At 31.1% G+C, this 27,970-nt stretch overlaps 1 protein-coding gene across 4 annotated transcripts in view; it reads left to right on the forward strand.

Annotated features, from left to right (window-relative positions):
* The window catches only part of LOC115880932 (JNK-interacting protein 3), an 87,633-nt gene that overhangs the window by 32,082 nt on the left and 27,581 nt on the right, over window positions 1–27,970 (forward strand). For 3 of the 4 annotated variants that reach the window (XM_030898264.1, XM_030898266.1, XM_030898262.1), the window contains exons 8-20: window positions 39–56; window positions 7,975–8,032; window positions 8,090–8,206; window positions 8,260–8,419; window positions 8,491–8,679; window positions 11,329–11,386; window positions 15,450–15,502; window positions 15,564–15,788; window positions 18,414–18,593; window positions 20,772–20,907; window positions 20,960–21,090; window positions 25,407–25,661; window positions 25,726–25,856. In XM_030898264.1, the coding sequence (XP_030754124.1) occupies window positions 39–56; window positions 7,975–8,032; window positions 8,090–8,206; window positions 8,260–8,419; window positions 8,491–8,679; window positions 11,329–11,386; window positions 15,450–15,502; window positions 15,564–15,788; window positions 18,414–18,593; window positions 20,772–20,907; window positions 20,960–21,090; window positions 25,407–25,661; window positions 25,726–25,856 (1,711 nt within the window). The remainder of the gene's footprint in view (window positions 1–38; window positions 57–7,974; window positions 8,033–8,089; window positions 8,207–8,259; window positions 8,420–8,490; window positions 8,680–11,328; window positions 11,387–15,449; window positions 15,503–15,563; window positions 15,789–18,413; window positions 18,594–20,771; window positions 20,908–20,959; window positions 21,091–25,406; window positions 25,662–25,725; window positions 25,857–27,970) is intronic. The other variant, XM_030898263.1, reaches the window with a different exon arrangement.

The raw sequence follows: 27,970 nt of genomic DNA on the forward strand, positions 1-27,970 counted from the left end.
TTTTTGCTTTGTCTCTTAAATTCGCTTTGGATGGGCAGTCAACGACAATTTTTATGGTAAGTTATTACGGTTTTTTAGTTTATAGTCGTAGCTCAGATTAGGTGTCCTATAAGTATACAGATAAAAATCTTGTCCCTAATTCGTGTTACGAAAATTGTTTTTTATGACGATGTGCAAACGAGTAAAATTTCCTGTGCGCAAAAATAAACTCGCGTAAAATAACAATAAACAGCGTAATAGAGAGATATCGCTAAACCGAACAGCGTGCATGGACGTTAATAAGGCCAGGTGTTTTTTCCTTTACATGAGGTGCTATTAACTCTCTTCATTTATAGTTATCGGATCGGAAAGAATTCTATTCGAAAGAAGCTTTGAATTTAAAACTTTAAAATTGTTTTAAAAAACTTAAAACTTTGAAATTGTTTTATTTACTAGGTATTTTAAAACTAAAGAGCTAAAGTGCTTATTTCCATTGCTTTATTGTTCAACGTCTGCCAGTGGGTTTAGGGCAACAAGTAACAAATTCTCTTAGAAGGGCTAAATCGTCATCTGCTGTAAACCTAAGCCTCTTTATAGGTTCTTTAATATTGGAAGAGGTGGAATCCATATTTTGGGCAATATATCAAATTACCTAATAAAACTAAAATAATAATTCAAAACGATTCAAACATAACCTAAAATAAAAGATCTCGCCGGCCGGCCCCGGTTGTCAAATACCCGCACATGCCCATTTAAGCAATTTTTAAACGTTATTTAGAATTAGAGCTTGGTGTAATTGATCCGCAAATTACGTCAGGTGGTAACGTTATTTGCGGGTGTTGCGTTAAAAATTGACTCGCGCATATCGTAACCATGATAAGGTACGCGTAAATACTGCATGACGCTATTCGGTTTTCCGATATCTCTCTAATAACCGTGCCGGTCAGGCGCTGTGCACAATTTTACAGGCCATAAGTGGGCGTGCTATGTGCGCAAACTAGTAACCTAACTAGTGGCCGATTCCGAAAACTGGAACCACGAAAAACAAAGTTTATAATCTGTATAATTTGTGGTCGTAGTGTTGTAACATACAATTCCAGATGTTTTTCAAAAGTGGCTCACCTCTATACAGTACGTCTGTCCGTTCTGTAGCTACGGGGTATCCGTGAGAGGGGAAACGATATTCTCTCCATGTTTTTCGTAAAAAATTAGACGACGCGTCCCATCAATGAAAATTCGACAAATTTGCAAGTAGCCAATAACATTAGTGGGCGGAGCGATTTACGGTGACCTACTCGTCAAGTCGACGTATAAAATATATTGCTGTTTATTTAAATGTTTTTTGTCCGCATTCCTTTCATAGACACAGATCCAGCAGACGTACTTAACTTTTAATTTTTTCAGATAAAAAAACGAACTTTGGTATGCATAGTATATTATGACATAATTGAATTAAAAAATGGCATTTTAAATTTCAATGTAGAGCGCCATGGCTGTGTTAAAATCATTAATTTTTAATCAAGAAGCTTTGGAAAAATTGATTTGATCGTCTGTTTTTCCTGGCCAGTTATAAGATGCCCAAATCGTATTTTTAATCATCAGTCTCAAATTTAATGAAGGTTGGCTCATTAGCATATTTGGAAAAATATTTTTTTACGAATGGTTTAGTACCAGATACTTGTATTTCGAGTACCACATACTTTTTTTTATTACCACTTACATTTTTTTAAACTGAAAATGTCAATTCAGAATGCCCTTTTAAAGTCAAGTAAAATAAATCAAAGTCATTTCCGAAGTGAACGAAACTAATTGAATATATTTGAAATCAATCCTCATTTATATTATATACTAACATATCAAATCTCGTTTTTTGTAGTAGAATTTTTGCTGTAGTGTAACTGCAAATAGCATGTTTTTTCCTGGGTGAGGTGCTACTAACCAGAGCTTATGAACTTATACTTCCACATGGATTATTGTTTTAAATATTGACTAGCTGTAATGATAACAATAATTATTTATTATTTCAACAAGACAAATTCAGTTACAGAGTACTAAATACCTATATTATTATATAAAAGTAGCAAAATTAAAAAGTATATAAATATTTTTGGACGATTCCTTATTTATATAAACAAAAAATTGAAGCCGTTGGCTGCAATAAACAGGCAGCTCCACTTTTTAACGAAAATTAAATATTTACTGAATTGTCCTTTAAAAAATAGTCCGATCGTTCTTTGCAACAATCAGGTCTCTGAATTCAACAATACATAAATGGCAACATTATTTTGAGCTGCCTTGCTTTCAGTTGTATTCAGAACAGAGCAGCTCTTGGAGCTCCCTACTTTGGCTAGCAAAATTTATTAAAATGGAGCTGCCTGGTTATTGCAGGCACCCCTTCAATTGCTAACCATCTAACCAGCTACCGTATTTATTAAAATACTAATTACTAACTACATTTAGTTACGAGCAACACAACACTAATTTATAATTTTTGTTATTCAATATATACCCGTAATATTGTTTCAGCAAATTTTTGTAAATATACCACTGAAACAGATATTTTTCTAAATAAAAATATTAATTTTATTAATGTAACTAGATTTAGTACCCACAGATACAAATTTTCCAGTGGGCGTGTGTACAGGGTTGTTCACCACATACGACACGGAGTATTGTAGCTAAACGATGAGATTTTTACAAATTGTAAGTTTTGGGTTCGATGAAGGACTATTAGAGGTACAATTTAAAAATAATTTTACAAGATACAGAGTGTCCCAAATAAGTAAAAAATATCAAAGTTGTATTTTTTTAAATGGAACACTCTGTATGTTATTTCATTTTTAGTTTCTACGATTAAAATAAAGGTAAATTTGATTAAGGTTTATTATACTTAAACCTTACCGTTTTTGAAATATGTTCAATTTTGTGAAATTGCAGAAAAAATTTTAAGGCTTCATTTCTCCAAGGGTATCAAAGTTTTTAATACTAAATATTTACTGAAGTTTATTTATTGATCAGTTATTTTGTTGCAATAATAAAAATAATACTACCTTATACAGAGTGCCTAAAAATTTATTTTAAATAATTATTAGCTTCAAACGGCAATAACTTGTTTAATTTAAACGGAACACCTTGTATATTTTACGAGAATCAGATGCACAATTTAATTGTCTATCAAATTACATTATACCATTTTTTACCTATCTCTTTAAGTTTCCGAAGAAAATGCATTTTCTTGTAATTTAGAACTTATTTATCAATATACCCATGGAATATTGACATTTTAGATTATTTTTAAAGATGTACCAAATTTTTAAAGAGTACAGATACTAATATTGTCGATATAATTTGTTTATTTTATTAAAAAATAAAAAAACTGTTTAAATATTTGTTAAAGGGGACCAATTAATATGATTCCAGTATTCAAACTACATTAACTGACTGTTTGCGTTGATTAATAATAATTGCTCCAAATACTAAAAAATTGAATTTTGTATGGGTATTAGACAGTGTCATAAAAAGAAACACCTTAAAAATGATATTTCATTTTTTAATAAATACTTATTTATAACAACAGAGACTTTAATTTTGATAACTTATTATTATATTGATTTCTGACTCAAATCCACATTTATTTAGAATAATTTTTTAACGAACACAATTAAGTATGTAATTAATTACTATATGGGCGGAAATAATGGTGTTATGTTTAATTAATGGTATACTCTTTTATAAAGATTTAAATAGTTTTCTTTTTGCATACAAATGGGCTAGTAATATTATCGTTTTGCTAAAAACGATAATATTACTAGCTTGTACATTTTATACATTTATTGCTTTAAAAACAATATAAAATGTCAATACTCCATGGGTATCTTGATAAATAGGGCCTAAATTATAAGAAAATGCATTTTCTGCGAAAACTTGAAGAGATAGGTAAAAAATGGTATAATACAATTTGATAGACAATGAAATTGTGCATCTGATTCTCCTAAAATATACAGGGCGTTCCATTTAAATTAAAGAAGTTATTGGCGTTTAAAGCTAGAAATTATTTAAAATAAATTTTTAGACACTCTGTATAAGGTAGTATTATTTTTATTATTGCAACACAATAACTGATAAACTTCAGTAAATATTTAATATTAAAAACTTTGATACCCTTGGAGAAATGAAGCTTTAAAATTTTTACTGCAATTTCACAAAATTGAAAATATTTCAAAAACGGTAAGGTTTAAGTATAATAAACCTTAATCAAATTTACCATTATTTTAATCGTAGAAACTAAAAATGTAATAATATACAGGGTGTTCCATTTAAAAAAATACAACTTTGATATTTTTTACTTATTTGGGACACTCTGTATCTTGTCAAATTATTTTTAAATTGTACCTCTAATAGTCCTTCATCGAACCCAAAACTTGAAATTTGTAAAAATATAATCGTTTAGCTACAATACTCCGTGTCGTATGTGGTGAACAACCCTGTATATGTTTCGTCTATCGAAATCGGCCTCTCTTTCTCTCTCTCTCTCTCGTTGGATATACTTTGGAAGTCTTTAATAAAGTGTGTAAAGTGGATTTTTTAAGTCTATAATAACCGGATTTACTGATAGTTGGAACTGTCACATATTTTATTCTTAACTACTCTTTTGTCCTAGCCCCCTTAGTTCAGTCATTGGGGATTTTTGCTTGGAAAAAAGTCCGGAAGTTTTGCAACTTTGCAGGTTTATAGGTTTTGGGGTCCCTAACTAAAATCCATAAAATGCACATTTTCAGACTTGCCACCGGCGCCGTCATCTTGCCAAGGTGGCGCTCACAATCGGTATTTTGTGAATATCTCCAAAACTACGCGGTTTTCGCGAAAATGCGAAATTTTGAAGAGAGAATAAAATTTCCTATAAAAAAGGTTTTATGAAAATTTTCGCTAAAGTCAACCGTTTAAGCACAAAATCCCTGGAAATGTTACAATTTTGCGTAAAATATGGTATATTATGTATAGTCGATTTTCCGAAATCAAATGTCGATTAGGGTTCATTAAAACTAGTTTTAGTTTACTTTCTTCAATTTTGTCATAAAACAGTGGCGTATCATTAATTCGCTTATTAATTTATGAATAATTAATTTTAATATTGAAAATGTGTACTTGTTTCCACACCACCCAAGAGGTAAAGTACATGGCACGTTTATTTTAATGTTTTTATACGTTAATTCTTTCATTTAACGGAGGCCTACTCCACTAGATAAATTAAAAACTTTAACTTATCTGCACAAGCCCGACGGATCTGGCTCATTAATGTCAAAGTCGATCGTGTCTGCTGTGCTGGGCTCATCAGGGTGGTTTTCAATACGTCCAACTCTTCATCTTCAGCCGCCAGAGGGATATCTACAGGCAAGTCCAACTCCTCTTCATCAGATTCGTCGAGTGACACTTCGGTGTCGTTGTCACAGGATTTCCCATTGCACTATGCACAAATCATTGAACATTTTAATCCTGCTTTTCTACATCCGCAGGCTTTACCGTAGTTGTTGGTTTTATGTTGTTTACAGGATAAAAATGCCAATAGGGATTTTGGAGTTGGATCTTTCAACGTTGTGACTGGAGTAATGTCTGTTTTTGTTTTCTTCCAACCCCATTGGTCGGCATCTTTGGTGCAACCAGACCAATGCTGAACCTGGTGGTAAGTTCGCAATGAAAGCTGTCCAGCACGACAATTAATTATTCATAAATTAATGAGCGAATTAATGATACGCCGCTGTTTCATGACAAAATTGAAGAAACTAAACTAAAACTAGTTTTAGTGAACACTAATCGACATTTGATTTCGGAAAATCGACTATATGTATTAGAGATGAGCAAAACTGCGATTTTCCAATCGCTGTTGAAACTGCGATTGTGATTTGTAAATCGCTGCGACTGTAACCTGCGATTGCGATTTTGATATTTTTAAATTGATACGCTGTAAACTGGGAAGCTCAATCCCAAAATTTTTGAGAAAAAACAGAATAAATAGGGGAATACTTTTTTTTAATAAAATCTTACAAAGAAACTGTTGGGTGTTTCGATGCCATATGCCTTTTAAAGTGTTTTTTATTATATTTTTGCTCTGCACACATATTGCACTTAAAATTTTCATCAATTACCAAAAAAAAATCAAACCAAACCAAACCACAAATAACTTAGTTTCCTTTTTTAAACATTTTTGATAAGAATAGACCGAATAAATTTAACAGGGAAAAAAATACATAAAATGTTCAAAATATTCGAATGTGCTTTTAGACAGTCTGTAGGTATACTAACTAAAAATTTATTATAAAAAAGGTTGCCGCCAACCTTAATTCAGATAACGAGAAAAAAAACTGTTTATTTTATCTTTTTTTTTCTTTTAAAAATATTTTCTTTATATGTAACTCAAAAGAAGCCGACGCCGACGGCTTTGATACGGCCCGTCCAGTGCAAGTGCAAACTTTCGAACTTTTAGATAAATAAAAGGACAATATCACATTTTATTATATTTGAAATTTCTCTAAAATGAAAAAACTGATTGTAAAGGATGTATTTAAATTAACATAGCAGCCGATCCACAACAGTTAGTATATTCAGAAAATTATATTATATTATGGATTGTTATAAAAATGTTTATAATAATATAATATACATATAACAAAATATAATAAAGAGAAAGGGCTGTTTCTTTTTCGTGCTCTATATCTTCTAGTAAATAAAGGATAAAAATAGATCATTTTTTATAATTTGAATCCAAAACTGTCCTTGAATGAATTATTTTATCTGAATCATTACCTGGGAGCAACTGTAACTATAATTAGTCATAACCGAAAACAAGAATTTTTAACCTTCTAAATCCATAATTATATTATAAATCTAAAACTATTATCAAAATTTAAAACTAAAAAATTATACATATATATTATGCGGTATATAAACATATATAAGCCTATTTTCCAACGCTTCATAAAAATAACGGGGCCCTGATGGCGAATGTGATTTTGCGATCTAGTCTAGGCCGATGTGTTGAGAGCTGCGAACGAAAATCACAATCGCTGCTCTTCGTTGGCGTGCCCACTCCCGATGCCGCGCCGCCGGTGCCAACGAAAATCGCAATCGCAATGTTGGGATGAGCTGCGATTTTCGTTCAGCTCCTCGTTCGCCTGCCCACTGCCGATGCCGTGTTGATGACGCGCCGCCGCCAGCCGGTGCGTACGAGAATCGCAATATTGCGATTTTCGTTCCCAGCTCATCGTTCGGCTTCTCAGTGCCGTGTCGATGCACCGCCGGTGCAAACGAAAATCGCAATGCTGTGATTTTCGTTCGCAGCTCTTCGTTCGCGTGCCCACTGCGATTGCAAATCGCAACTGGTGTAATATTGGTTGCCTAAAAATCCAAAATCGGCAGATATATGTTTCAATCGCAAGTCGCAGTTTGTTATGGAAAGGAATCACAGGTTGCGATTGCGAATTTACAATCGCTGCGATTAAATCGCAGTTTGCGATTTTCTGCTCATCTCTAATATGTATATCATACTTTACGCAAAATTGTAAACTTTCCAGGGATTTTGTGCCTAAACGGTTGACTTTAGCGAAAATTTTCATATAACCTTTTTTATAGGAAATTTTATTATAATTAACAATATTAATTTTGCTCTCTTCAAATTTTTGCGAAAAACGCATAGTTTTCGAGATATTTACAAAATACCGATTTTGGACGCCATCTTGGCAAGATGGCGGCGCCGGCGGCAAGTCTGGAAATATGCATTTTATGTTTTTTTTTTGTTTTAAACAATAAGAACACCTGCCGACGGCCAACTGAAATTGCCATTTCAATAGCTATTAACGTTTCTCCTTTATAGCAAACTTCAACTGCCCGTCGGCACGTGTTTTTCGTTAAAAGGAAGGATTTTTTAGGGCGCAGAAAAAAAAATAATTTAGCATACAACTGTTGACTCTAAAGGTTTAATATTATGTTTAAATATTTTAGGTATGGGCAAAGAGGTCGAAAATCTTATAATGGAAAATAATGAGCTGTTAGCTACCAAGTGAGATTGGAATACATGTATAATATAATTATTCATTTAATTTAATTTTATTTTTAGAAACGCTTTAAACGTTGTTAAGGACGATCTTATTGCCAAAGTAGATGAACTAACAGGGGAAATAGATATGCTCAGAGAAGAAATTCTTTCCTTGAACGTTTCTAGGACGAAGCTGAGGTATTCAGTTCAATATATCTAGAATATTTACCTAATAATTTTTCGTATTTTAGAGAAAAAATTATAGAACTTGAAGAAGAGTTGCGTAAGCTCAAGGAAGCAAACGATGCCAAACAGGATGCAGATGAGGAAGCAGATGTACCGATGGCGCAAAGAAAAAGATTTACAAGAGTTGAAATGGCCAGAGTTCTAATGGAGCGAAATCAGTACAAGGTGCATTTATAATTTTTACAAGGAAAAATAATAAAGTTTCAGCAGCTTTAATGCAATATGCTTTTCTACAGGAAAGTTTTATGGAGTTACAAGAAGCGGTACGTTGGACACAGATGTTAAGAGCATCAAGAGAACCAACGTTGGACAAACATAGTAACAAAAGTATTTGGCGTTTTTTTCAAAATCTTTTCACGGGAAATGAAAAAGTTCAAAAACCTTTTACGATGCCTCCTTTGAAGTATCAGACCGCAACTAATCAGGTAAAATATGTAGATTTTGCATGTTTATTTTGTAATATTATTCATAAAACTAGCTTTTGACCGCTTAAAACTTGAATCTGTATATTCGAACTTATACGGGTACATTCGAAAAATTTAAAGGCCTAACTAGTACGTACTTTTTAAAACTGATTTTCTGATTTGGTTTGGTTTTATAAAGGACCGTTTGGAACCGTTGTAGCGTATTTTTATAAACATTACCACTGCGAACGGCAAGTTTTCATCGGAGAGCAGTCGTGGATAAGGTATTTCACTGGAAAGAACTAATTAATAACAATAAAAAAAAAATCAGATCCAAGCATTAAATTTTGACCGCCCTGTATACCAGGTTCAAACATATATCAAAATATCAAAAATATCAAAACACACAGCTGATATAGTTGTATGAAATTGTCTAAATTCTATAGACCCAAATAATAATAAATAGGAATATCAAAAATAGGAGAATAAAAATTTCAGTCTTAAATCGTATCAAGAGAAACTACAACTGTTTCCTCCTCTGTATCATGCCAAAAAAGATTAAACTACAAAAATTAATGTAAGAAAATTACTTAGGAAAATTGTCAGACTCCAGTGAAATGTTACGAGTAAAAATTTCGCAAGGCCCCACGTTGGGCGCCAAATAATGTGTAGCGTTTTTTATAACAACTCCCACTGCGAACGGCAGCTTTACATCGGAGAGCAGTCGTGGATAAGGTATTTCACTGGAAAGAAAACTATTTAATAACAATAAACAAAAGAAATAGATATTGGGCGCCAGGCATGTACAGAGAAAGAAAACACAGCTGTATATTACTTAAAACTAATGGCTATATTTATTCATGATGAATTCTGATGGTAAATAGCATTGTACAATTTTAATAATCATTATAGTGGTTAAATACTATTACAAGGCATAATCTAATGAAACCTAAAATCTAAATCATATTGTAACTACTAAATCGACATAAATGTTCTTAATAATCTAACCACTAAATATAGTCTGTACGATATTATTTAAAATGTACGTTATTAAGTGAAATCGACTGAAAATCTGAACCTAAATCTACACTTAGCTGTTCTTGAGGCAATCCTGTTTCGAAGAGTAGCAGCGTGAGGTAGGCTCATATCTCTATACTGTCTGTCGGCGATCCTGTTGGCCAAAACAACAAAAGAGGCCAGAATGAGGACACCATGAATCAATACAGCCGTAGCTACTGACTAGGCTTAGAAATGGGAGCGAAGCAGCACGGGGCTTACGTGTATCCATACTGTGGCCATATGGGGACACTACCCGTACCTTGGAACACTACTAGGACCTTGGATAATGTCCGTAACCTGTCGCGACCCAAAACGTTTGAAAATTTCGGAGCGGTTCGGCCTTTTCCGGAATTATATCGCCAAATAAATATTATTTATTTAAATTTATTATTATTTTCTTTTAATTTTATAAATAAAATCAGTGGGTTGCATACAAGAAACTTTATTATACACACCATACCGTGCTGGCAACTGTTACTTTTGGGTCGGCATTTACATGTGTGGAAGTAAATCGCATAGGGATCTTATTAAGTCGGAGTGAGAGAAATGCGACGGTGTGCTGTTGCGGCGTTGCCGATACGCCTTTCCCTATCAAGTAAAGTAAAATCACGATCTCAAACCGCTTATTTTTAAAAAACTTTTTTTTCAAGAGATAACTAGATAAAATCATTAGACATATTTATGAGCTGTTATCATCATTAGACATATTTCTGAAGGTTGTTTTTTCCATTCAAAAATTGTAAACAATTCATCCATTTACTTTTAGAGTATAGCAATTTTCAGCAATTGTGTAATTTTTTTATTGATAAAGATTTTCACATACTGTCTACAAAGAAAATACAGCAGAAATATTAACAAAGTTCTTGAAAAAACTACAATCTATTATATCTAATAAATTTCGAGATATCGATTTTTGAATTCAGAGTTCTAATAGCGCGACCACTATCGAACACCCACTCAATTCCACTTATTTTTACCAAAAATGCAAGCGTTTCTAGCTTACACTTAAAAAAATTCAAGCTATAGGGAAAATTACAACGACTCGTTTATTGATGTGTGAACTTACAGTTCACAGCACAGCTTTTTAAGTTTTTAATGCCACTTTTTCACAATTATCACGGATTTGAGTAAAACAACTTAAATTAAACTCACAAGATAGCAATAATTACTTTGAAATTGAATACTTTAAACACTTTTCGGAATTTTTTCAATGAGAGCGGTTTAGATTTTGAAAGATTTTATAATTTTTGAAGATTCTGACTTTGACAAGAGAAAATTATTTCTGTTTTTGTTTGCGGTTGTTCTTAGCAACCGCTATAGCAGCGCCAGATCGCGTACAACGGTCGCGACCCAAAATAATTTCGCGACACAAAAGTTTGACGGGCATTCCAATCTAAATTTATTTCCTTTATCTATGGGCGCCACGAAGTGCGTTTAATAATTGACGTTTTAATTTGACAGCTACCTGCATAAAGTTAACCAAAAAAATCGTAAAACTTACTTGAAATGGATGCATAAAAACGTTGTACACAAGCCATAGAGCATCTAATGTTATATTATCTCTTTAAATATTAACAGGGTAGATTTATAATAGGTTGTTTTGTTGTTTAGGTTGTCCCTGGAATTAAAGCTTTGCCAAGGATTTCGGATCGATCAGAGATTGAAATGGGTACGGAACTGTGATCTTTTTGTTCTACAAATCTACACTAGAAAAATTGATTTTTTGATACGATCTTGTACATAATTATAAAAATAACCGTCATATTTTTCTAGTTGCGATTTTTTAGTAATGCAAAGAATATTATACTATGAGAGCTTTTGCGTTTCAGTAACTATTGTGTTGAACGGTTTTCGAAAAAGTCAGTGAAATTAAATTTCAAGCATAGTTTGGTTAATGTTTTCAACAAAAAAGTGATTTTTTAATTTTTTGTTACAATTGCTTATATCTTACAATTTTAATATTAATTTATGTTTTTAATTCAAGTATGGTAATTAATTAAGTCAATAAAGTCAATTACAATATATACTGTCATTGTATATAAGCGCAGTTACATATACATTTATATGGTGCGATAAGCTTAGTAGAATTGGTATAATATTTTTTGATAAACGTAAGACTGTTGCAATATAGTTATATATGACTAAAGCGTCTCAGAGTTGTGAAACTAAAGCTTTATAATTTGGAATGTTTCAAATATGTATGTGTATTTGTTTTAATGTTACTATAGTCTGTGATAAAATCATCTTATTTGTTTATACCAAAGTTTATTTGATTAGTTATTCTCTTTTTGTTATTTCTTAAGACATTTAACTTGAAACTTTGGCTAGAATTAATTGACGAAAAATATTATTTTGTTTCCTAACAATTCTTAGTGCCAATTTGAAGAGTTTTTAATTTTTCATGATTAAATTTGGCGTCGTTAAATTTTAAGGTCACGGTTTAACCGGGCATTTAGTTGTTCTACAATATACACACAGGGTTGTTCACCACATACGACACGGGGTATTGTAGCTAAACGATTATATTTTTACAAATTTCAGGTTTTGGGTTCGATGAAGGACTATTAGAGGTACAATTTAAAAATAATTTACAAGATACAGAGTGTCCCAAATAAGTAAAAAATATCAAACTTGTATTTTTTTAAATGGAACACCCTGTATATTATTACATTTTTAGTTTCTACGATTAAAATAAAGGTAAATTTGATTAAGGTTTATTACACTTAAACCTTACCGTTTTTGAAATATTTTCAATTTTGTGAAATTGCAGTCAAAATTTTAAGGCTTCATTTCTCCAAGGGTATCAAAGTTTTTAATACTAAATATTTACTGAAGTTTATTTATTGATCAGTTATTGTGTTGCAATAATAAAAATAATACTACCTTATACAGAGTGTCTAAAAATTTATTTTAGATAATTTATAGCTTTAAACGCCAATAACTTGTTTAATTTAAATGGAACGCCCTGTATATTTTAGGAGAATCAGATGCACAATTTAATTGTCTATCAAATTGTATTATACCATTTTTACCTATCCCTTGCAACTAAAATGCATTTTCTTATAATTTACCTCATTCATCAATATACCCATGGAATATTGACATTTTATTATTGACACCCATGGAATATTGACATCATATATTGACATTCTAGTTATATTAGCGTTTTGCTAAAAACAATAATGTTGTATGCAAAGAGAAAACTATTTAAATCTTTATAAAAGAGTATACCATTAATTAAATATAGCACCATTATTTCCGCCCATATACTAATTAATTACATACTTAATTGTATTCGTTAATAAATTATTCTAAATAAATGTGGAATTGAGTCAGAAATCAATATAATAATAAGTTATCAAAATTAAAGTCTCTGTTGTTATAAATAAGCATTTATTAAAAAATGAAATATCATTTTTAAGGTGTTACTTTTTATCACACTGTCTAATACCCATACAAAATTCAGTTTTTTTAGTATTTGGAACAATTATTATTAATCAATGCAGTCAGTTAATGTAGTTTGAATACTGGAATCATATTAATTGGTCCTCTTTAACAAATATTTAAACAGTTTTTTTTTTATTTTTTAATGAAATAAACGAATTATATCCACAATATTAGTATCTGTACTCTTTAAAAATTTGGTACATCTTTAAAAATAATCTAAAATGTCAATATTCCATGGGTGTATTGATAAATAAATTCTAAATTACAAGAAAATGCATTTTCTACGGAAACTTAAAGAGATAGGTAAATTTGATTAAGGTTTATTATACTTAAACCTTACCGTTTTTGAAATATTTTCAATTTTGTGAAATTGCAGTAAAAATTTTAAAGCTTTATTTCTCCAATGGTATCAATGTTTTTAATACTAAATATTTAATGAAATTTATTTATTGATCAGTTATTGTGTTGCAATAATAAAAATAATACTACCTTATACAGAGTGTCTAAAAATTTATTTTAAATAATTATCTTATCTTATATAATAGTATACCATTAATTAAATATAACACCATTATTTCCGCCAATATACTAATTAATTACATACTTAATTGTGTTCGTTAATAAATTATTATAAATAAATGTGGATTTGAGTCAGAAATCAATATAATAATAAGTTATCAAATTAAAGTCTCTGTTGTTATAAATAAGCATTTATTAAAAAATGAAATATCATTTTTTAAGGTGTTACTTTTATCACACTGTCTAATGCCCGTACAAAATTCAGTTTTTTAGTATTTGGAGCAATTATTATTAATCAACGCAAACAGTCAGTTAATGTAGTTTGAATACTGGAATCATATTAATTGGTCCTCTTTAACAAATATTTAAACAGTTTTTTTTTATTTTTAATGAAATAAACGAATTATATCGACAATATTAGTATCTGTGCTCTTTAAAAATTTGGTACATCTTTAAAAAATAATCTAAAATGTCAATAGTCCATGGGTATATTGATAAATAAGTTCTAAATTACAAGAAAATGCATTTTCTACGGAAACTTAAAGAGATAGGTAAAAAATGGTATAATATAATTTGATAGACAATTAAATTGTGCATCTGATTCTCGTAAAATATACAGGGTGTTCCATTTAAATTAAACAAGTTATTGCCGTTTGAAGCTAATAATTTTTTAAAATAAATTTTTAGACACTCTGCATAAGGTAGTATTATTTTTATTATTGCAACACAATAACTGATCAGTAAATAAACTACAGTAAATATTTAGTATTGAAAACTTTGATACCCTTGGAGAAATGAAGCCTTAAAATTTTTACTGCAATTTCACAAAATTGAAAATATTTCAAAAACGGTAAGGTTTAAGTATAATAAATCGTAATCAAATTTACCTTTATTTTAATCGTAGAAACTAAAAATGTAATAATATACAGGGTGTTCCATTTAAAAAAATACAACTTTGATAGTTTTTATCTATTTGGGACACTCTGTATCTTGTAAAAATATTTTTAAATTGTAGCTCTAATAGTCCTTCAACGAACTCAAAACTTACAATTTGTAAAAATCTAATCGTTTAGCTACAATACTTCGTGTCGTATATGGTGAACAACCCTGTATATTAGTTTCATTTTTTGATTTTTAAAGGGATACAATAATTGTATCTTTTAGTTTTTTTGAAAATTCTATTTCAAATTTCGTGCTGTAGATAATATAATTTTTTGAGGCAGGCTTTAAATTTTATTTGTATAAAAATAACAGTAATTGTTAAAACTAATAAATGTTTATTTTTATAGTAAGGATAATTGAAAGTGTTTATTTAAATTTGATACAGAAGTAATATTTTAATATTCTACAGTGCATTTTTAATTTAGTTATTTAGTTGTAGATTTATTTAAGAAGCACTCAATTTGAAACTAAAAAATTAATCGTATAGTTTTATCTGAGTTATTATTAACTATGAGTTACTTATTAACTAAAGATTTAAAGTAGGCTACTAAATTTTTCAGCTGTTTTGTTTCTTTTTTGCATGCTTTTGTTAAATAGGTTGCTAATGTTGTTACTTTTCTTGTTTATAATATTTCTAGTTACCAGAAACTAGTCAATTGTTATTATTTATTTTTAAATATATTACGTTAATTTCTCTAGTAGTTTTTTTTGTATATACACTTTCAGTTTTGTTAAAATCATTATAAAGCTGGTTATTGTATTGGGTAGTTTATGTAAGTAACTGTAAAATTTTAAATAGTAAGTCATAAAACATATTTTTTTAGGTGAGAAATACAGTCTGCGGAAGAATCTAGAACGGCATGAACAATATCGGCAGGTAAAATTTGTGTTTTGTAACAATTAGAATTATTTTCTAAGTTTTTTCAAACGTTTTATAGGTTAGAGCACACATTAAAAAGGACGATGGCAGATTACAAGCGTATGGCTGGAGTTTACCGGGAAAAGTAGGGACTTCCGCGTCAACAAGTAAATCGGGAAGTGGTGTAGCAGTTCCTGTTCCAGTTTACTGTAGACCCCTAGCCGAGAGTACGCCTAATATGCGAATCTGGTGTGCCGCCGGAGTCAATTTGATGGGTGGTTACACTAAAGATGGAGGCTTAATGGTAAAATATTAATTTATTAATAGTATAATCTCTCCAACGCTTTGAATAAGAAGACTAATGAAGGAGCATAATGCTATCCATGCATGGTGAGCGGAAAAAGGACTTTAGGGTGGGGATCCTTGACAGTTCTGTTTGACGATTCATTTGACACATTTGAATTTGATTTGAAATTTTGTGGATTTGTCATTTGTCTTTACGGAGCTTATTTTATGTTATTTATTATTTATTCTACTACTGATAGTTATATAAAGGTAGTAAATCTAGATGGAAATTGTGGCAGAACTTAAATTAACAGTGACACTATCGCGATTTATCGAAAAAGACTCTAAAATAGTTGGTTGTGTAGCGTGCGGTAGATCTCGGCAAAAATTGAGTGATATAATGGAACAACTTTTCGCTAGTAAGTGACTATATGTAATATACATACGTGTAGTAAACTGATCATATATGAAATTCACTTAAATTAACTAATTATATATTTTTTCTTGCATTTTTGCTTTTATTTACTACTTGTCAAAGATTAGATGTCAAAGAATTTAGATACCAAACCAAACAGTTTTAATAACTACCAACATTTATTCACAACGTAAAATAAAAATAAAAAATTATTGAGTCTACCCCACGTCTACCCTACATCATAGTTTTACATTTTTTAAATAAAATTAGAACGGCACTGATAAACCGGAATTTAAGTCGGCCATATTTGAGTCCCATCGCGGTGGACCTAAGATTTTTGATATGCTCCTTCCTTAGTCTTCTTATTCAAAGGTCCAACGACAAAATCCTTGACAGTGTCTGTTATTTTAACTTTAAAATAGTTTAATTTATTTTACAAAGAAATAAGATGGTATAATGTAGGAATCACAATTCTCAAAACTTCACAATCTATTATAAAATTAATAGTTGACACCAGAGAATAGGTACATTAAAGAAATGCTAACTTCATGTTAAAAAATGGAAACAGACGCCAACCTGGTGTCGCCTGGCAGTACTAGCTAAATTGAGGGGAATTGGAGGGGCGGGCCTTAAAAGAGGGGAAATTTAAAAAAAAATATTTTTATAAGTATCACTGACTTACTGTTTAAAGTTAATAAACATATTTTTTATTACTTTAATATAATTTAATGTATTAAAAAATATGTCTATTAACTTTACACAGCAAATCAATGATATTATTAAAGACTTATTATTTTCAGAGAAAATTCATAGTAAATAAATTACACATTAGTAAACAATATCATTTATTTTTTAGAGCTGCGATTTATATTACAATAATATTGAAATATATATATTTTTTTAACAATGAAAAAAGAATATCCGGAACCTGAAAAAAGAAAGATGATCAATTAATGACTTAAATTAGTTCAAAATACATTTTGCAAATAACTAGTGAATTGAAAGATAAACATACTATTAAAAAGACATTTTAGTAGTATGTTATCATCTATTACTGATAATACATTACATAAGTATATAATAGGTAAATAACATGCATAAGGCACTATGATACAACTACCTGTATCATGATAACACACTAATATGACAAAAAATATATGCTAATTTAAATTCCTTTAATGATCTAATGGAACACTATCTAGCCTCAATGCATGCCATTCCAAAGGCAAAAAAACTGTTATACCAAATAAATATAAGCTGAATAAAACATAAACCAAGCCAACGTGCATAAATAACCAAAAAATGCATCAAAAAATACTTTTATCAGATCATACCCTTGGATATATTATGTATTTTATATATCGCATAATCCCGTTCAAAAGTTTACTAACTCAAAATAGAGAATATAGAGAACATTGTCAGGAGAAGTAAAAGAAAATTTAAGTTAAGGCAATATGTTCCTTTTTGCATATTAATGGCCAAATAATATAATGTTGATTTAATAAAATTTTACTGGCATCCTTCTGAGGTATAAATCAGATTAAAAGGACATTGTTTTTGTAATAATTGTTTGTTTTGTAAACATTTTTTGAAGACAATACAGTTTTGAACGGGCTGTGCGATATAAACAAGGATCTTACTATTATTTGAGGTTAGAAAGTATTTAAATAATATAAAACATAATCAAAATCATTTTTCATCATAAATTATAGAGGTACTTACGTGTTTTGATATTATTATCAGGAAATAATACGTTTAGTTAAACAGGTACGCTGCCAGGCAAGTTCTATCGGCGGGTCTTTGCAAGAGTTGAAATCTAAAAATACGTTTACATCTTAGTTGTATTTACGAATAAAGTATTTGTGTGTAATTTCTGACTTACCAGTTAACTGAATAATCGCATTAAATACATCCAAATGGTAATTTAATATTGTAAAAAAGCAAAATTGTTTGAAATCACTTGCCAGGACAGCCCGGCTAGCTTCTTTGTTGACAAAATGGCCGCGGTATCATGATTTAAGCAATGTGAGTGACAAAGAAAGCCAATGCCTGGCAGATGTTGCTTTCTTTGTCGTTGGTCCTGGCACGTTTAAATTTGACTGTTGCCTGTTTTCCCATACAAGTGACACCCCCGTGGTTGACACATACAAAAAATAGTTAATATTTAATTTAAAATATATTAATTTTATGGCTAGTTTTATTAATATAATATTAAATTTATATGTCTAGGTTGGGGGAAGCGTTTTTTATTCTGAAGATCCACAAATTGGTAACTTGAAGTCTCCAGAAAATGAAGTGGAATCTTTAGATAAAGAACTTATTAATGAAAAAGAAGGTGCTTTATTAGAGACACGTTTGTCTTCATTAGTTTGGATATGTACAACAGCTCAACAAGCCAGTATTGTAACTGTAAGTTTGACACTTATTATCTTAATAATAATTAGATAATATCTGCCGGTTTATTATATTGATTTGACAAGATTTGTATATGTTTTTAGATTTTAGTAGTAGTAGTTTAGAGAATTTTACACAATTTGTACTAGTGCCGAATAACTACTGACTAAAATATACCTATTTCTGTTGACATTCTGTGAAACGTTTTTTCGGCTTTCTACAAAATATTTACGTTAATCATATAAGATTTTATGTTTACTGCCGCATATCGACAGGAGGCTGCCAGTTCTTACGTGCTCTAGGCATACTAGGACGGGATAACACGGTCCAAATGTACGCCTATCAATACCTTGATCCATACCAAAGTCCCATTCACTGTCAATCTGACGTTGTTGTGTGTTAATGCTATTAGCTGCTTCTTTCCGATCATGAGGGACTTCTTATGGTGCAAGTACACACTAGAGATACACGCCGAGACGAGGCGAGTGTGTACTTGAGGCTCTCACCTGCTCTCGGGCCCCCTCGCCTCGCACTCTGCACGTTTTGTACCAAGTACACGCTCGCCGAGGGGACCCGAGACGAGACAAGGCGAGTGTGTACTTGGGGCTCTCGCCTCGTCTTGGGAGCGCTCGGTCTAGAGGCGGTCTCGAGCACGAGCCAAAGGAGACGAGAGCCACAGAGAAACTAAATAACCGAGAGACACAATAGATTCTATAGTTCTCTATGGCGAAAGCGTTAAGTAGGAGGTCCCGCGCAAATATACACGGTGCTCTCGGGAGATCTCGGCATTCAGTTCATCTTCTCAACTGCCTTTGAGTTGACGCCTATTTTCGGTATTTAAATTATTTAATACAGTGGATAAACGATTTTAGTCACGGTACCGAAAAATCTGTAAGAGAACTGTAGAAAAAAAATATTCTTTAATGGTCACTTTCCGTTTAAGAAAGAAAAACACTTCTATTAAAAGCTATGCACAAGGTTTTCATTCAGTTTGATGGAAAGTCTTCAAATTCAAATATTTTATATGACCTAATATAAACATTTATTATTTTCTATAAGTATCTACGTTTATTTTAATAATTGAGAAGCGATCAAACAAAACGAAATAAATCCATTTTGAGATATTAGCAAAAAATGTGTCATTGCGTCTTTTAAACAAAGAAAATTATAATGTACGTGAAAGATATTATGATACAGACTTTCTAGACACTGTTTTCGCTTTTTAATCATTAACATAAGAATTATTACTCTAATTACAAAATTATTGATTAATCTCTTTTATCCTTAGTTAAAAATAATAAAGACTTATTTTTTATAATGTAAAATACATAGTTTGTTTTAATATTATTAGGTAAAATAGCAAATATTTTACGTTTTTATGCTTCTGAGGTCTAATTCTTTTTTAAAATTTTTTAATACACCTCACCTCGGCAACATAAAGTCGAAAATACAGTTTATTTCGATCCTTGGCAGTTACGTCATCATTTTCGGCGTTATATTGGTTTTCATTATTTTTTCATGACAAACACGGACAATTGAACGATAATTTGTGACGTAACAGCCAAGGATCAAAAAACAAAGCGTAGATGAGTATGCTTCTATAAAATACCAAAATTACAATGAAAACAAAAATACTCACAGGCGGATTGATCTTTTTCTGTTTGAAACTAATAAATGCAATTTGATTTTGTGGATTTCACTGTTTTTTTATTTGCTGGACTTTCAGGTTGGTTTTAAATGGATTTAAGAAAAAATTTTTCCCAAATTTTCCCAAAAGTGTTATTAAATTTACCTCGTTGAGCGCCTGATTGTTTTTATTTTTACAAAATTATTCTTTAGAAAACAAAAAATTTCAATTTTTCAAAATTTATTTCTCGCGAAAAAAACCTCATAGTCGTGTTTCTGGGATTGAATATGCTAAAAATATTTGTACTTATTTAAGACTCACCCTGTATATCATGCTAATACAATTAATTTTATTTTATCATGTAGAATAATAATAATTTTTAAAGTTAATGATATCTGTTTTCCACAATCATTTGAAATTGATTACAGTTGGGGGGTTGGAACCTGTGGTGTTAAACAGCAAAATAAAACACTAAATCACCACAATACACCAAAACACTTTTACTTTTGCATTGGACGCGCATTCTTCATTTTAAATTGAACTATTACTATCTTTTGGAATTTTAGGTTATTGACGCAAATAATCCAGCAGAGCTGTTAAACAGTTTTGGTGTTTGCTCAGCGCATATACTTTGTATTGCAAGTGTACCAGGTGCAAGTCCTAGTGATTATATTGATACTCCGCTAGAAGTACAAGTGGAGGGTGAGTGTTGAATATATTCTATTTTCTTTTTGATTAGCTGTCTAAATTGTAGTACAAGAATGTAATGAAACGAAACCAGAGGAAATTAAAACAGAGACGGCCGTGAATAATGAAAGCGGCGAAGGCAAAGATGCAAACAAAACAAATCCGAAAAATGAAGAGGAACAAAAGGAATTAGCAATAGTATGTATACCGTGCTGGCAACTGTTGCTTTTGGGTCGGCATTTACATGTGTGGAAGTAAATCGCATAGGGATCTTATTAAGTCGGAGTGAGAGAAATGCGACGGTGTGCTGTTGCGGCGTTGCCGATACGCCTTTCCCTATCAAGTAAAGTAAAATCGCGATCGCAAACCGCTAATTTTTAAAAGACTTTTTTTTCAAGAGATAACTAGATAAAATCATTAGGTTTGTAATGTTTCTGAGCATCTGAAATGGAATTATAAGGATATCGTTAGGGTGTCATTTTTTTTATAACGAGAAAACGTCAGTAATCGCGATAATTTAGAAACTCAACTTTTTAACACATAACAGGCCATAACTCAAGAACCACTTTAGATATTGAAATTTTTTTTTTATTTTCAAGATCGGATATTTTACAATATGTTTACATAAGAAAAATTCGATAAGGTTGTTTTTTCCATTCAAAAATTGTAAACAATCCATCCATTTACTTTTAGAGCATAGCAATTTTCAGCAATCGTGTAATTCTTTTATTGATAAAGATTTTCACATACTGTCTACAAAGAAAATACAGCAGAAATATTAACAAAGTTCTTGAAAAAACTACAATCTATTATTTCTAATAGATTTCGAGATATCGATTTTTGAATTCAGAGTTCTAATAGCGCGACCACTATCGAACAACCTATCAATTCAACTTATTTTTACCAAAAATGCAAGTGTTTCTAGCTTGCACTTAAAAAAATTCAAGCTATAGGGAAAATTACAACGACTCGTTAATAAATAAACAAATCAAGTATCACGAGACGTAATTAAATCGTGAAGCTGAACGCATGACGTACACCTTTCCCTAGAACTTTAAGTACTGACAGAGGTATTGATTAGGTCGACCGGTCAACTGCGACAAATCTGCTATATCCCCTTCCACGTCTCTTAGCGATGTGCACAGTTTCTCGGTTTATTTCATACGTTTGGCAACGTGTTTACTGTCCTCTCTTTGTTCAGTACATTATAAACGCATTGTACTCTTCTTACATACGGAAATCTCGACCCAAGACTAACCTTTGCCAGCCCTTAGTATACCATATGCGTTTTGAATAATTAAAATTACGTAAGCTCTGGACATATCTAAATAACTTATTTTGATCAAAAATTTGTTTTTCTGTAAAAGTATTAACACAGAGGGCATTTATTTGATTATTGACCATTGACTTTGGAACAAATGGAATTTATGAGGAATGGAAATTTTGAGTTATTGAAAAAAAAACGCATTCTGAACAGGACGTTTTTTTCAGCATGTCAAAAAATTAATGTAAAGAAATTTCAGTTAACTATCTAGCGACATAGTAAACGTATGACAAACATGGGGTTAGTTTAGGGTTGCCAACTTTCAAAAGAAAAAATAGTGGACGAGAGGGTAAAAAAGAGAAAGACGACAGGCGAGACAGGCGAAACATTTTTTTGAAATCTTGCTCTAGAATTTATCAAAAAATTATGTAAACGGTATGGGATTGATGGTCTTTGTTACTTTTTTAAAAATGTTTATACTCGAAACTAGGGAATGTAATCCCGCACCAAAATCTCAATCCCGCAAACCCGCGGGATTAAAGCAATCAATCCCGCGGATCCGCAAAATTGCGGGATTGTAAACAATAAATGCTCTTCTTTTCTCTTTCCGATTTTGGGATGCGGTTTGGACCAGGTTTTAGACGCATCTATTGTTATTAAGATGCTATGTGGTTTTCGAAAATATATTTAGCGAATTCTCGTATACAGAGTGTTTTATAATAGTGTACAAATTTGGTTAAGAATTTTTTCTACCGAAAATTTACAATTTTTGAAAAATCGAAATTTTAACTATGTACGACTAATCTGTATTGAAATTAGAAAAAACAATTTGGTCTTTTTTTAATTTTTTGTTTTAAGGAAAATACGAGTTTTTTCGAAAAATATGCATTTATAGTCATACATTTGGTCCTAAATGGCATTGTACATTTTGCATAGGCCCACAATATACTGATATAGCATTTAAACTAGCTGAACAGAAATTTGGACCCATGTATACAGGGTGTTCAAAAAATATATTTAATATTAAATAAACTTAAATTTTATTTATAATTTATCTACTTATTTTATAAATAAAAATATTATTCTGATGTTGAAGGTTTTTTTTTCAATTTGTGTTAGTTATCTGCTTTTACATACACTCTATATCAATAAATTTTATACAGAATGTACAAAGCTTTTTGTACCATTTAGGACCATTGTATGACTAAAAATGCATATTTTTCGAAAAAACGTCGTATTTTCCTTAAAACAAAAAAAAACCGATCAAATTGTTTTTTCTAATTTCAATACAGATTAGTCGTACTTGGTAAAAATTTCGATTTTTTAAAAACTGTAAATTTGCGGTAAAAAAGATTCTTGGAAAAATTTTCACACCCTTATAAAACACCCTGTATACGAGAATTCGCTAAATATATTTTCGAAAATCACATAGTATCTTAATCACAATAGATGCATCTAAAACCTGGTCCAAACCGCATCCCAAAATCTTTTTTAGTTCAAGAGATATTCAACTTTAAATTTATCCTAAAATTTTGCGTGTCCCGATAATTATGTCCGGCAGTTTATTTGACGAAATTGTCCACAAGTACTAGTTAAACGCTTTTCTTCACTTACGCATGCCAGAAAGAAATCTAATAACTAACCTGTTTGTTTCACTTATTTTTAATGGCCAAGCATCCCCTGGTGTCGATCCCGTAGATCCCGCACGGTAAATCGCGCAAATTTGATCCCGCGGAATCACAAAGGGATCCCGCATTTGCGGGATCCATCATTTGCGGGATTGCATTCCCTACTCGAAACCATTTTCCACAAAACTTTTTTTAAAAACATAAGCAAGCTCACAGTAAGTAAACATAAAATAGTTATACATGTTTATCGCTTCTACAAATATTTCTAGTACATAAATAAGCATTTTCTTTTCTGTACAAACGAGTGGGAGTAGCGAAAGAGACGTATTAACAATTTTTTAAAGCATTGTAGCGATAGACGAATATTTTTTTAGATTTTTAGTTTGGTATGTAAAAAAGAGGACTTTTTCATTACGCGAGAGAAAAGAGGACAGTGAGATCAAAAAGAGGACTGTCCTCTGGAATAGAGGACGGTTAGGTGGTTTTTCAGAACTTGATTCGACGTTTTTCTATAATATATACTAAGTTCATATACACTAATTTTCCAAAAAAAAAATTTTTGGAAGAGTTTCAAGAATCGCATTTGTTTCTAAAACGACATAAAATAAGATAAATCTAATAACAATAATTCTTTATACAAAACTGTTTCTTCCCTGTCCTGTAAATAAATCTTCTTAAATCAAAAATATAAATTTTTTAGTTAACAAACTTGTTGCAATTTGAAATGACAGAAAAGAAACTTCTTCAAATTTTGTATTTTATTTTTGGAAAAATAATCTAAAATGTGTTTTTTTTTAAATTTCCGGAATATTTACTAAACTTTTTAGTAAAGGTACGTTGACACAGGTAGTGAAGAAGCACGATCGTGGCCCACACTTTCGTGGACCACGCCTCATGTCAACAGTAGATTCGTGAAAGAAGAATAGAAACGAATCAATACGAAAGACGCCACGATCGTGAATACGCAAATCAAACGTGTTAGATATTTCACGAATCAAATCGATGGTGAATAAGAAATCGCAGAGAAAGTTGAAGTAAAAAAGGCATATTTTGCACTATTCTCGCATATAAATTAATTTTTTTTTTCATATGAAGTTAATTTTTATAATCATATACTAAAATATATTAAAAAAAATGTAACAAATAAACATTCGAACTTTTTTTTGCAACAAAGATTATAATCGGAAGTCAATCAATATTTTCTAATGCGAGAATAGTGCATAATATGCCTTTTTTACTTCAACTTCCTCTACGGTTTCTTATTCACGATCGACTTGGTTTCTTGAAATATCTAACACGTTTGATTTGCTTATTCACGATCGTCGCGCCTTTCGTATTGATTCGTTTCTATTTTTCTTTCACGAATCTACTGTTGACGTGAGGCGTGGTCCACGAAAGTGTGGGCCACGATCGTGCTTTACTACCCGTGTCAATGTAGCTTAATATGCAGAAAAAGAGAAAATTTTTAAGTATTTGTTGGTAGGATTTATTGATAGTTTTGCTGTAATGGATGAAATTTGAGTCATAATTCCTAAATAAATATCTGTCCAGAGCAAATTTGTTTCTTTGTAGATCATAGGTGTTTTAATTTATATTCTTGAATGAAAATTTGGTATTTATAGCTGGGTAAAGTAATCTTTATTAAAAAAGATGAAAGTGCTGTGAATAAAAGAGATAAATATAAGCAAGAGCAAGCCGTTTCAAATTCAGAGAAAAGTGAGCCTGTTGATACGCTGATAACTAATCCAAAATCACTTGATGAAGATAGGAAAAACGAAAATACCGATGAAGAGGTTTTAAATACGGAGGAAACTAATAATAGTAACAACAATAATAACGATAATATGGAAAAGAACGAGTACAATACTAGTCAGGAGGTTCGATTTTTGTCATTTATAATTGTGCTTGATATCTATACCTACCTATTAATATTTATTTTAGATAATGTCCAGCGTTTTATCCACAATGTGGATTGGCGACGAACTGGGTAATATATATGTCCATTCCTCAGTGGCTAACTGGGCTCAAAGATTGCATACTGTAAAATTGAAAGATGCTGTGATTAGTATAGTGTAAGTAGTTTCAACCGTTCCAAATATTTTAAAATTATTTAAAAGTAATACCTTGTATGTAATTGTAATTATATATCGAGAAACTATGGTTACGCTCGTTGAATTTGACACTTTATGTCAGTTTAATACAAGGATATACTATAGAGATAAGGATAGTTCGATTCCTATCTTCCTGTACTGTCAGTTTTTTTACGTTTTCTTGGGACCGAGTTGAAGTTTAATAGATTTTAGACAGTGACAGTTATTTTTGCGTTTGACGGACGAGCGCACAGTGCGGCGGAAGATAAGTCTAGCGGGACAAAAACCGTTTGGTTAGAAATAAGCCAAAAATGTGTACTGATAAGAATAAATAGTAGACATTCCAATTGATATAAAAATACATGAATTATTTTTTGGTCGTATATATTCTTTGTATTTCGATACGTTTTTATCAACCAACCATATAATATCGCTCCTGAGACTTTGTCCCGCTAGAATAACCATCCGCCGCACTGTGGAGCGTTGGTCCCTGCGTGACGTAAGCATCCACGGTGACTACGATAGCGGCGATTTGACGCGATCGAACAGTCCTTTAGGAATATATACAGTCCTTGAGTTTAATAATATATTTTCGTACTTTTATGCCTAGGCGTAAAAGTGCTTTACCATAGTATAAGGAAACTAGTAGCTTTACTCCTTGTTAAATCCTTTGTTCTTTTTCTGCCACTTTATATGACCTTGTTCTCGCCTCCCGCGTCCACTGACCTAGCTGTATACAGCTGTATAGTCGTGGACTATTAACTAGGCAAAGTATAGTCGTGGCACTCGCCATAGTTTTACAGATATGCATTTAGGAAAATATGAGTTCACAATAAAATAAAATAAAAAAAGTGATCATCGAGTAAAAGCTTCCTTGAAAACAGAATATTTTCACATTTCGTGTAGGTAACAATTCTTCTGTATCTGAAAACCTTCTGATGGGAAGAAATGCGGAAAAAATATATAATGACATATTTTTATATTATTATCTATTTCAGAGATTTTCTACAACTTTTTTTTATTTATTTAAAACAAGTTTAATTTGGTCCCATTAATTCATAACCTTGAAACATATGAATAAAACTTTTTTCACATCTTCGACAACGACGACGATATTGGACTTCTTCGCACTAATGGGCCACCCTGTATATTTACGGTGGTTTAAAGCTAGGTGTAGCACTTTTCTTCCCTCAAATATAAACTCAATATTTTGTCTATAATATTTTGAATATTGTTATATTACGACCACTATACGGTCCACTAAAAAGTATACAGTCCACTAAATTTATAAGAGATTATGCTATTATAAAAGTCTTTCAATTAAAAAATATGAATAATTTGCGAGAGACTTTAGATGTACAAAATATTTACTCTAAAACTGTTTCAAAAACCAATCTATATAAATTATCTCGTAAATTATTATTGGAATGAAAATTTTATGGCAAATCCCCGACCAAAGAATATTTTCATGCGCCTATTTGAGACAACCTATATTCTAAAAAACTATTTTTAAAATCTGTCTAAAATCCAAAAAACAATAATAACATTTAATTAATTACATAATATCTCAGTTAAATAAAATTAAATGTTTATTGACAATTACTATCAGCTTATCGATTTACATCCCATGGAAATCTAAAAAAACTCAAAGAACAATTTTTTGAATTATTACTACAATTAATAGCAGCACACAGTAAGGCACTCATTTTTTCTCAATCCGTCTCTGTGCTGGGACGCAACGCTCGAACGTCGCAGCTCGACGGACGGAATTCAACTGAAACGCTTTGCAATCTGCCGATATTCGACAGATTGCAAAAACTGGCAGAAAATATTTGCGAGAGTGCAACTACTCTTTTCCTTAAACTATGGCTTTACTGTCGGGCCTAGGCAATAAAATGACTTTTTTATATTGTCAATCACGGCGCAAATATTAACACTTCTGTGACGTTTGAAAAAAAATTATCTCTATTAATATATTATTTTATTCTTCATCTTTGCAAATTTCCAGTCTCTATAAGAAATTTTGGCATTACATTAGAGTTATTAAAGTTTATCGTGAAGATATATGACGATGACAATTGTCTGCCATTTTAATT

This window comes from Sitophilus oryzae, unplaced genomic scaffold (assembly GCF_002938485.1).
Source record: "Sitophilus oryzae breed Bouriz unplaced genomic scaffold, Soryzae_2.0 scaffold_1660_pilon_pilon, whole genome shotgun sequence".
In the NCBI taxonomy this organism is placed as follows: Eukaryota; Metazoa; Arthropoda; class Insecta; order Coleoptera; family Curculionidae; genus Sitophilus; species Sitophilus oryzae.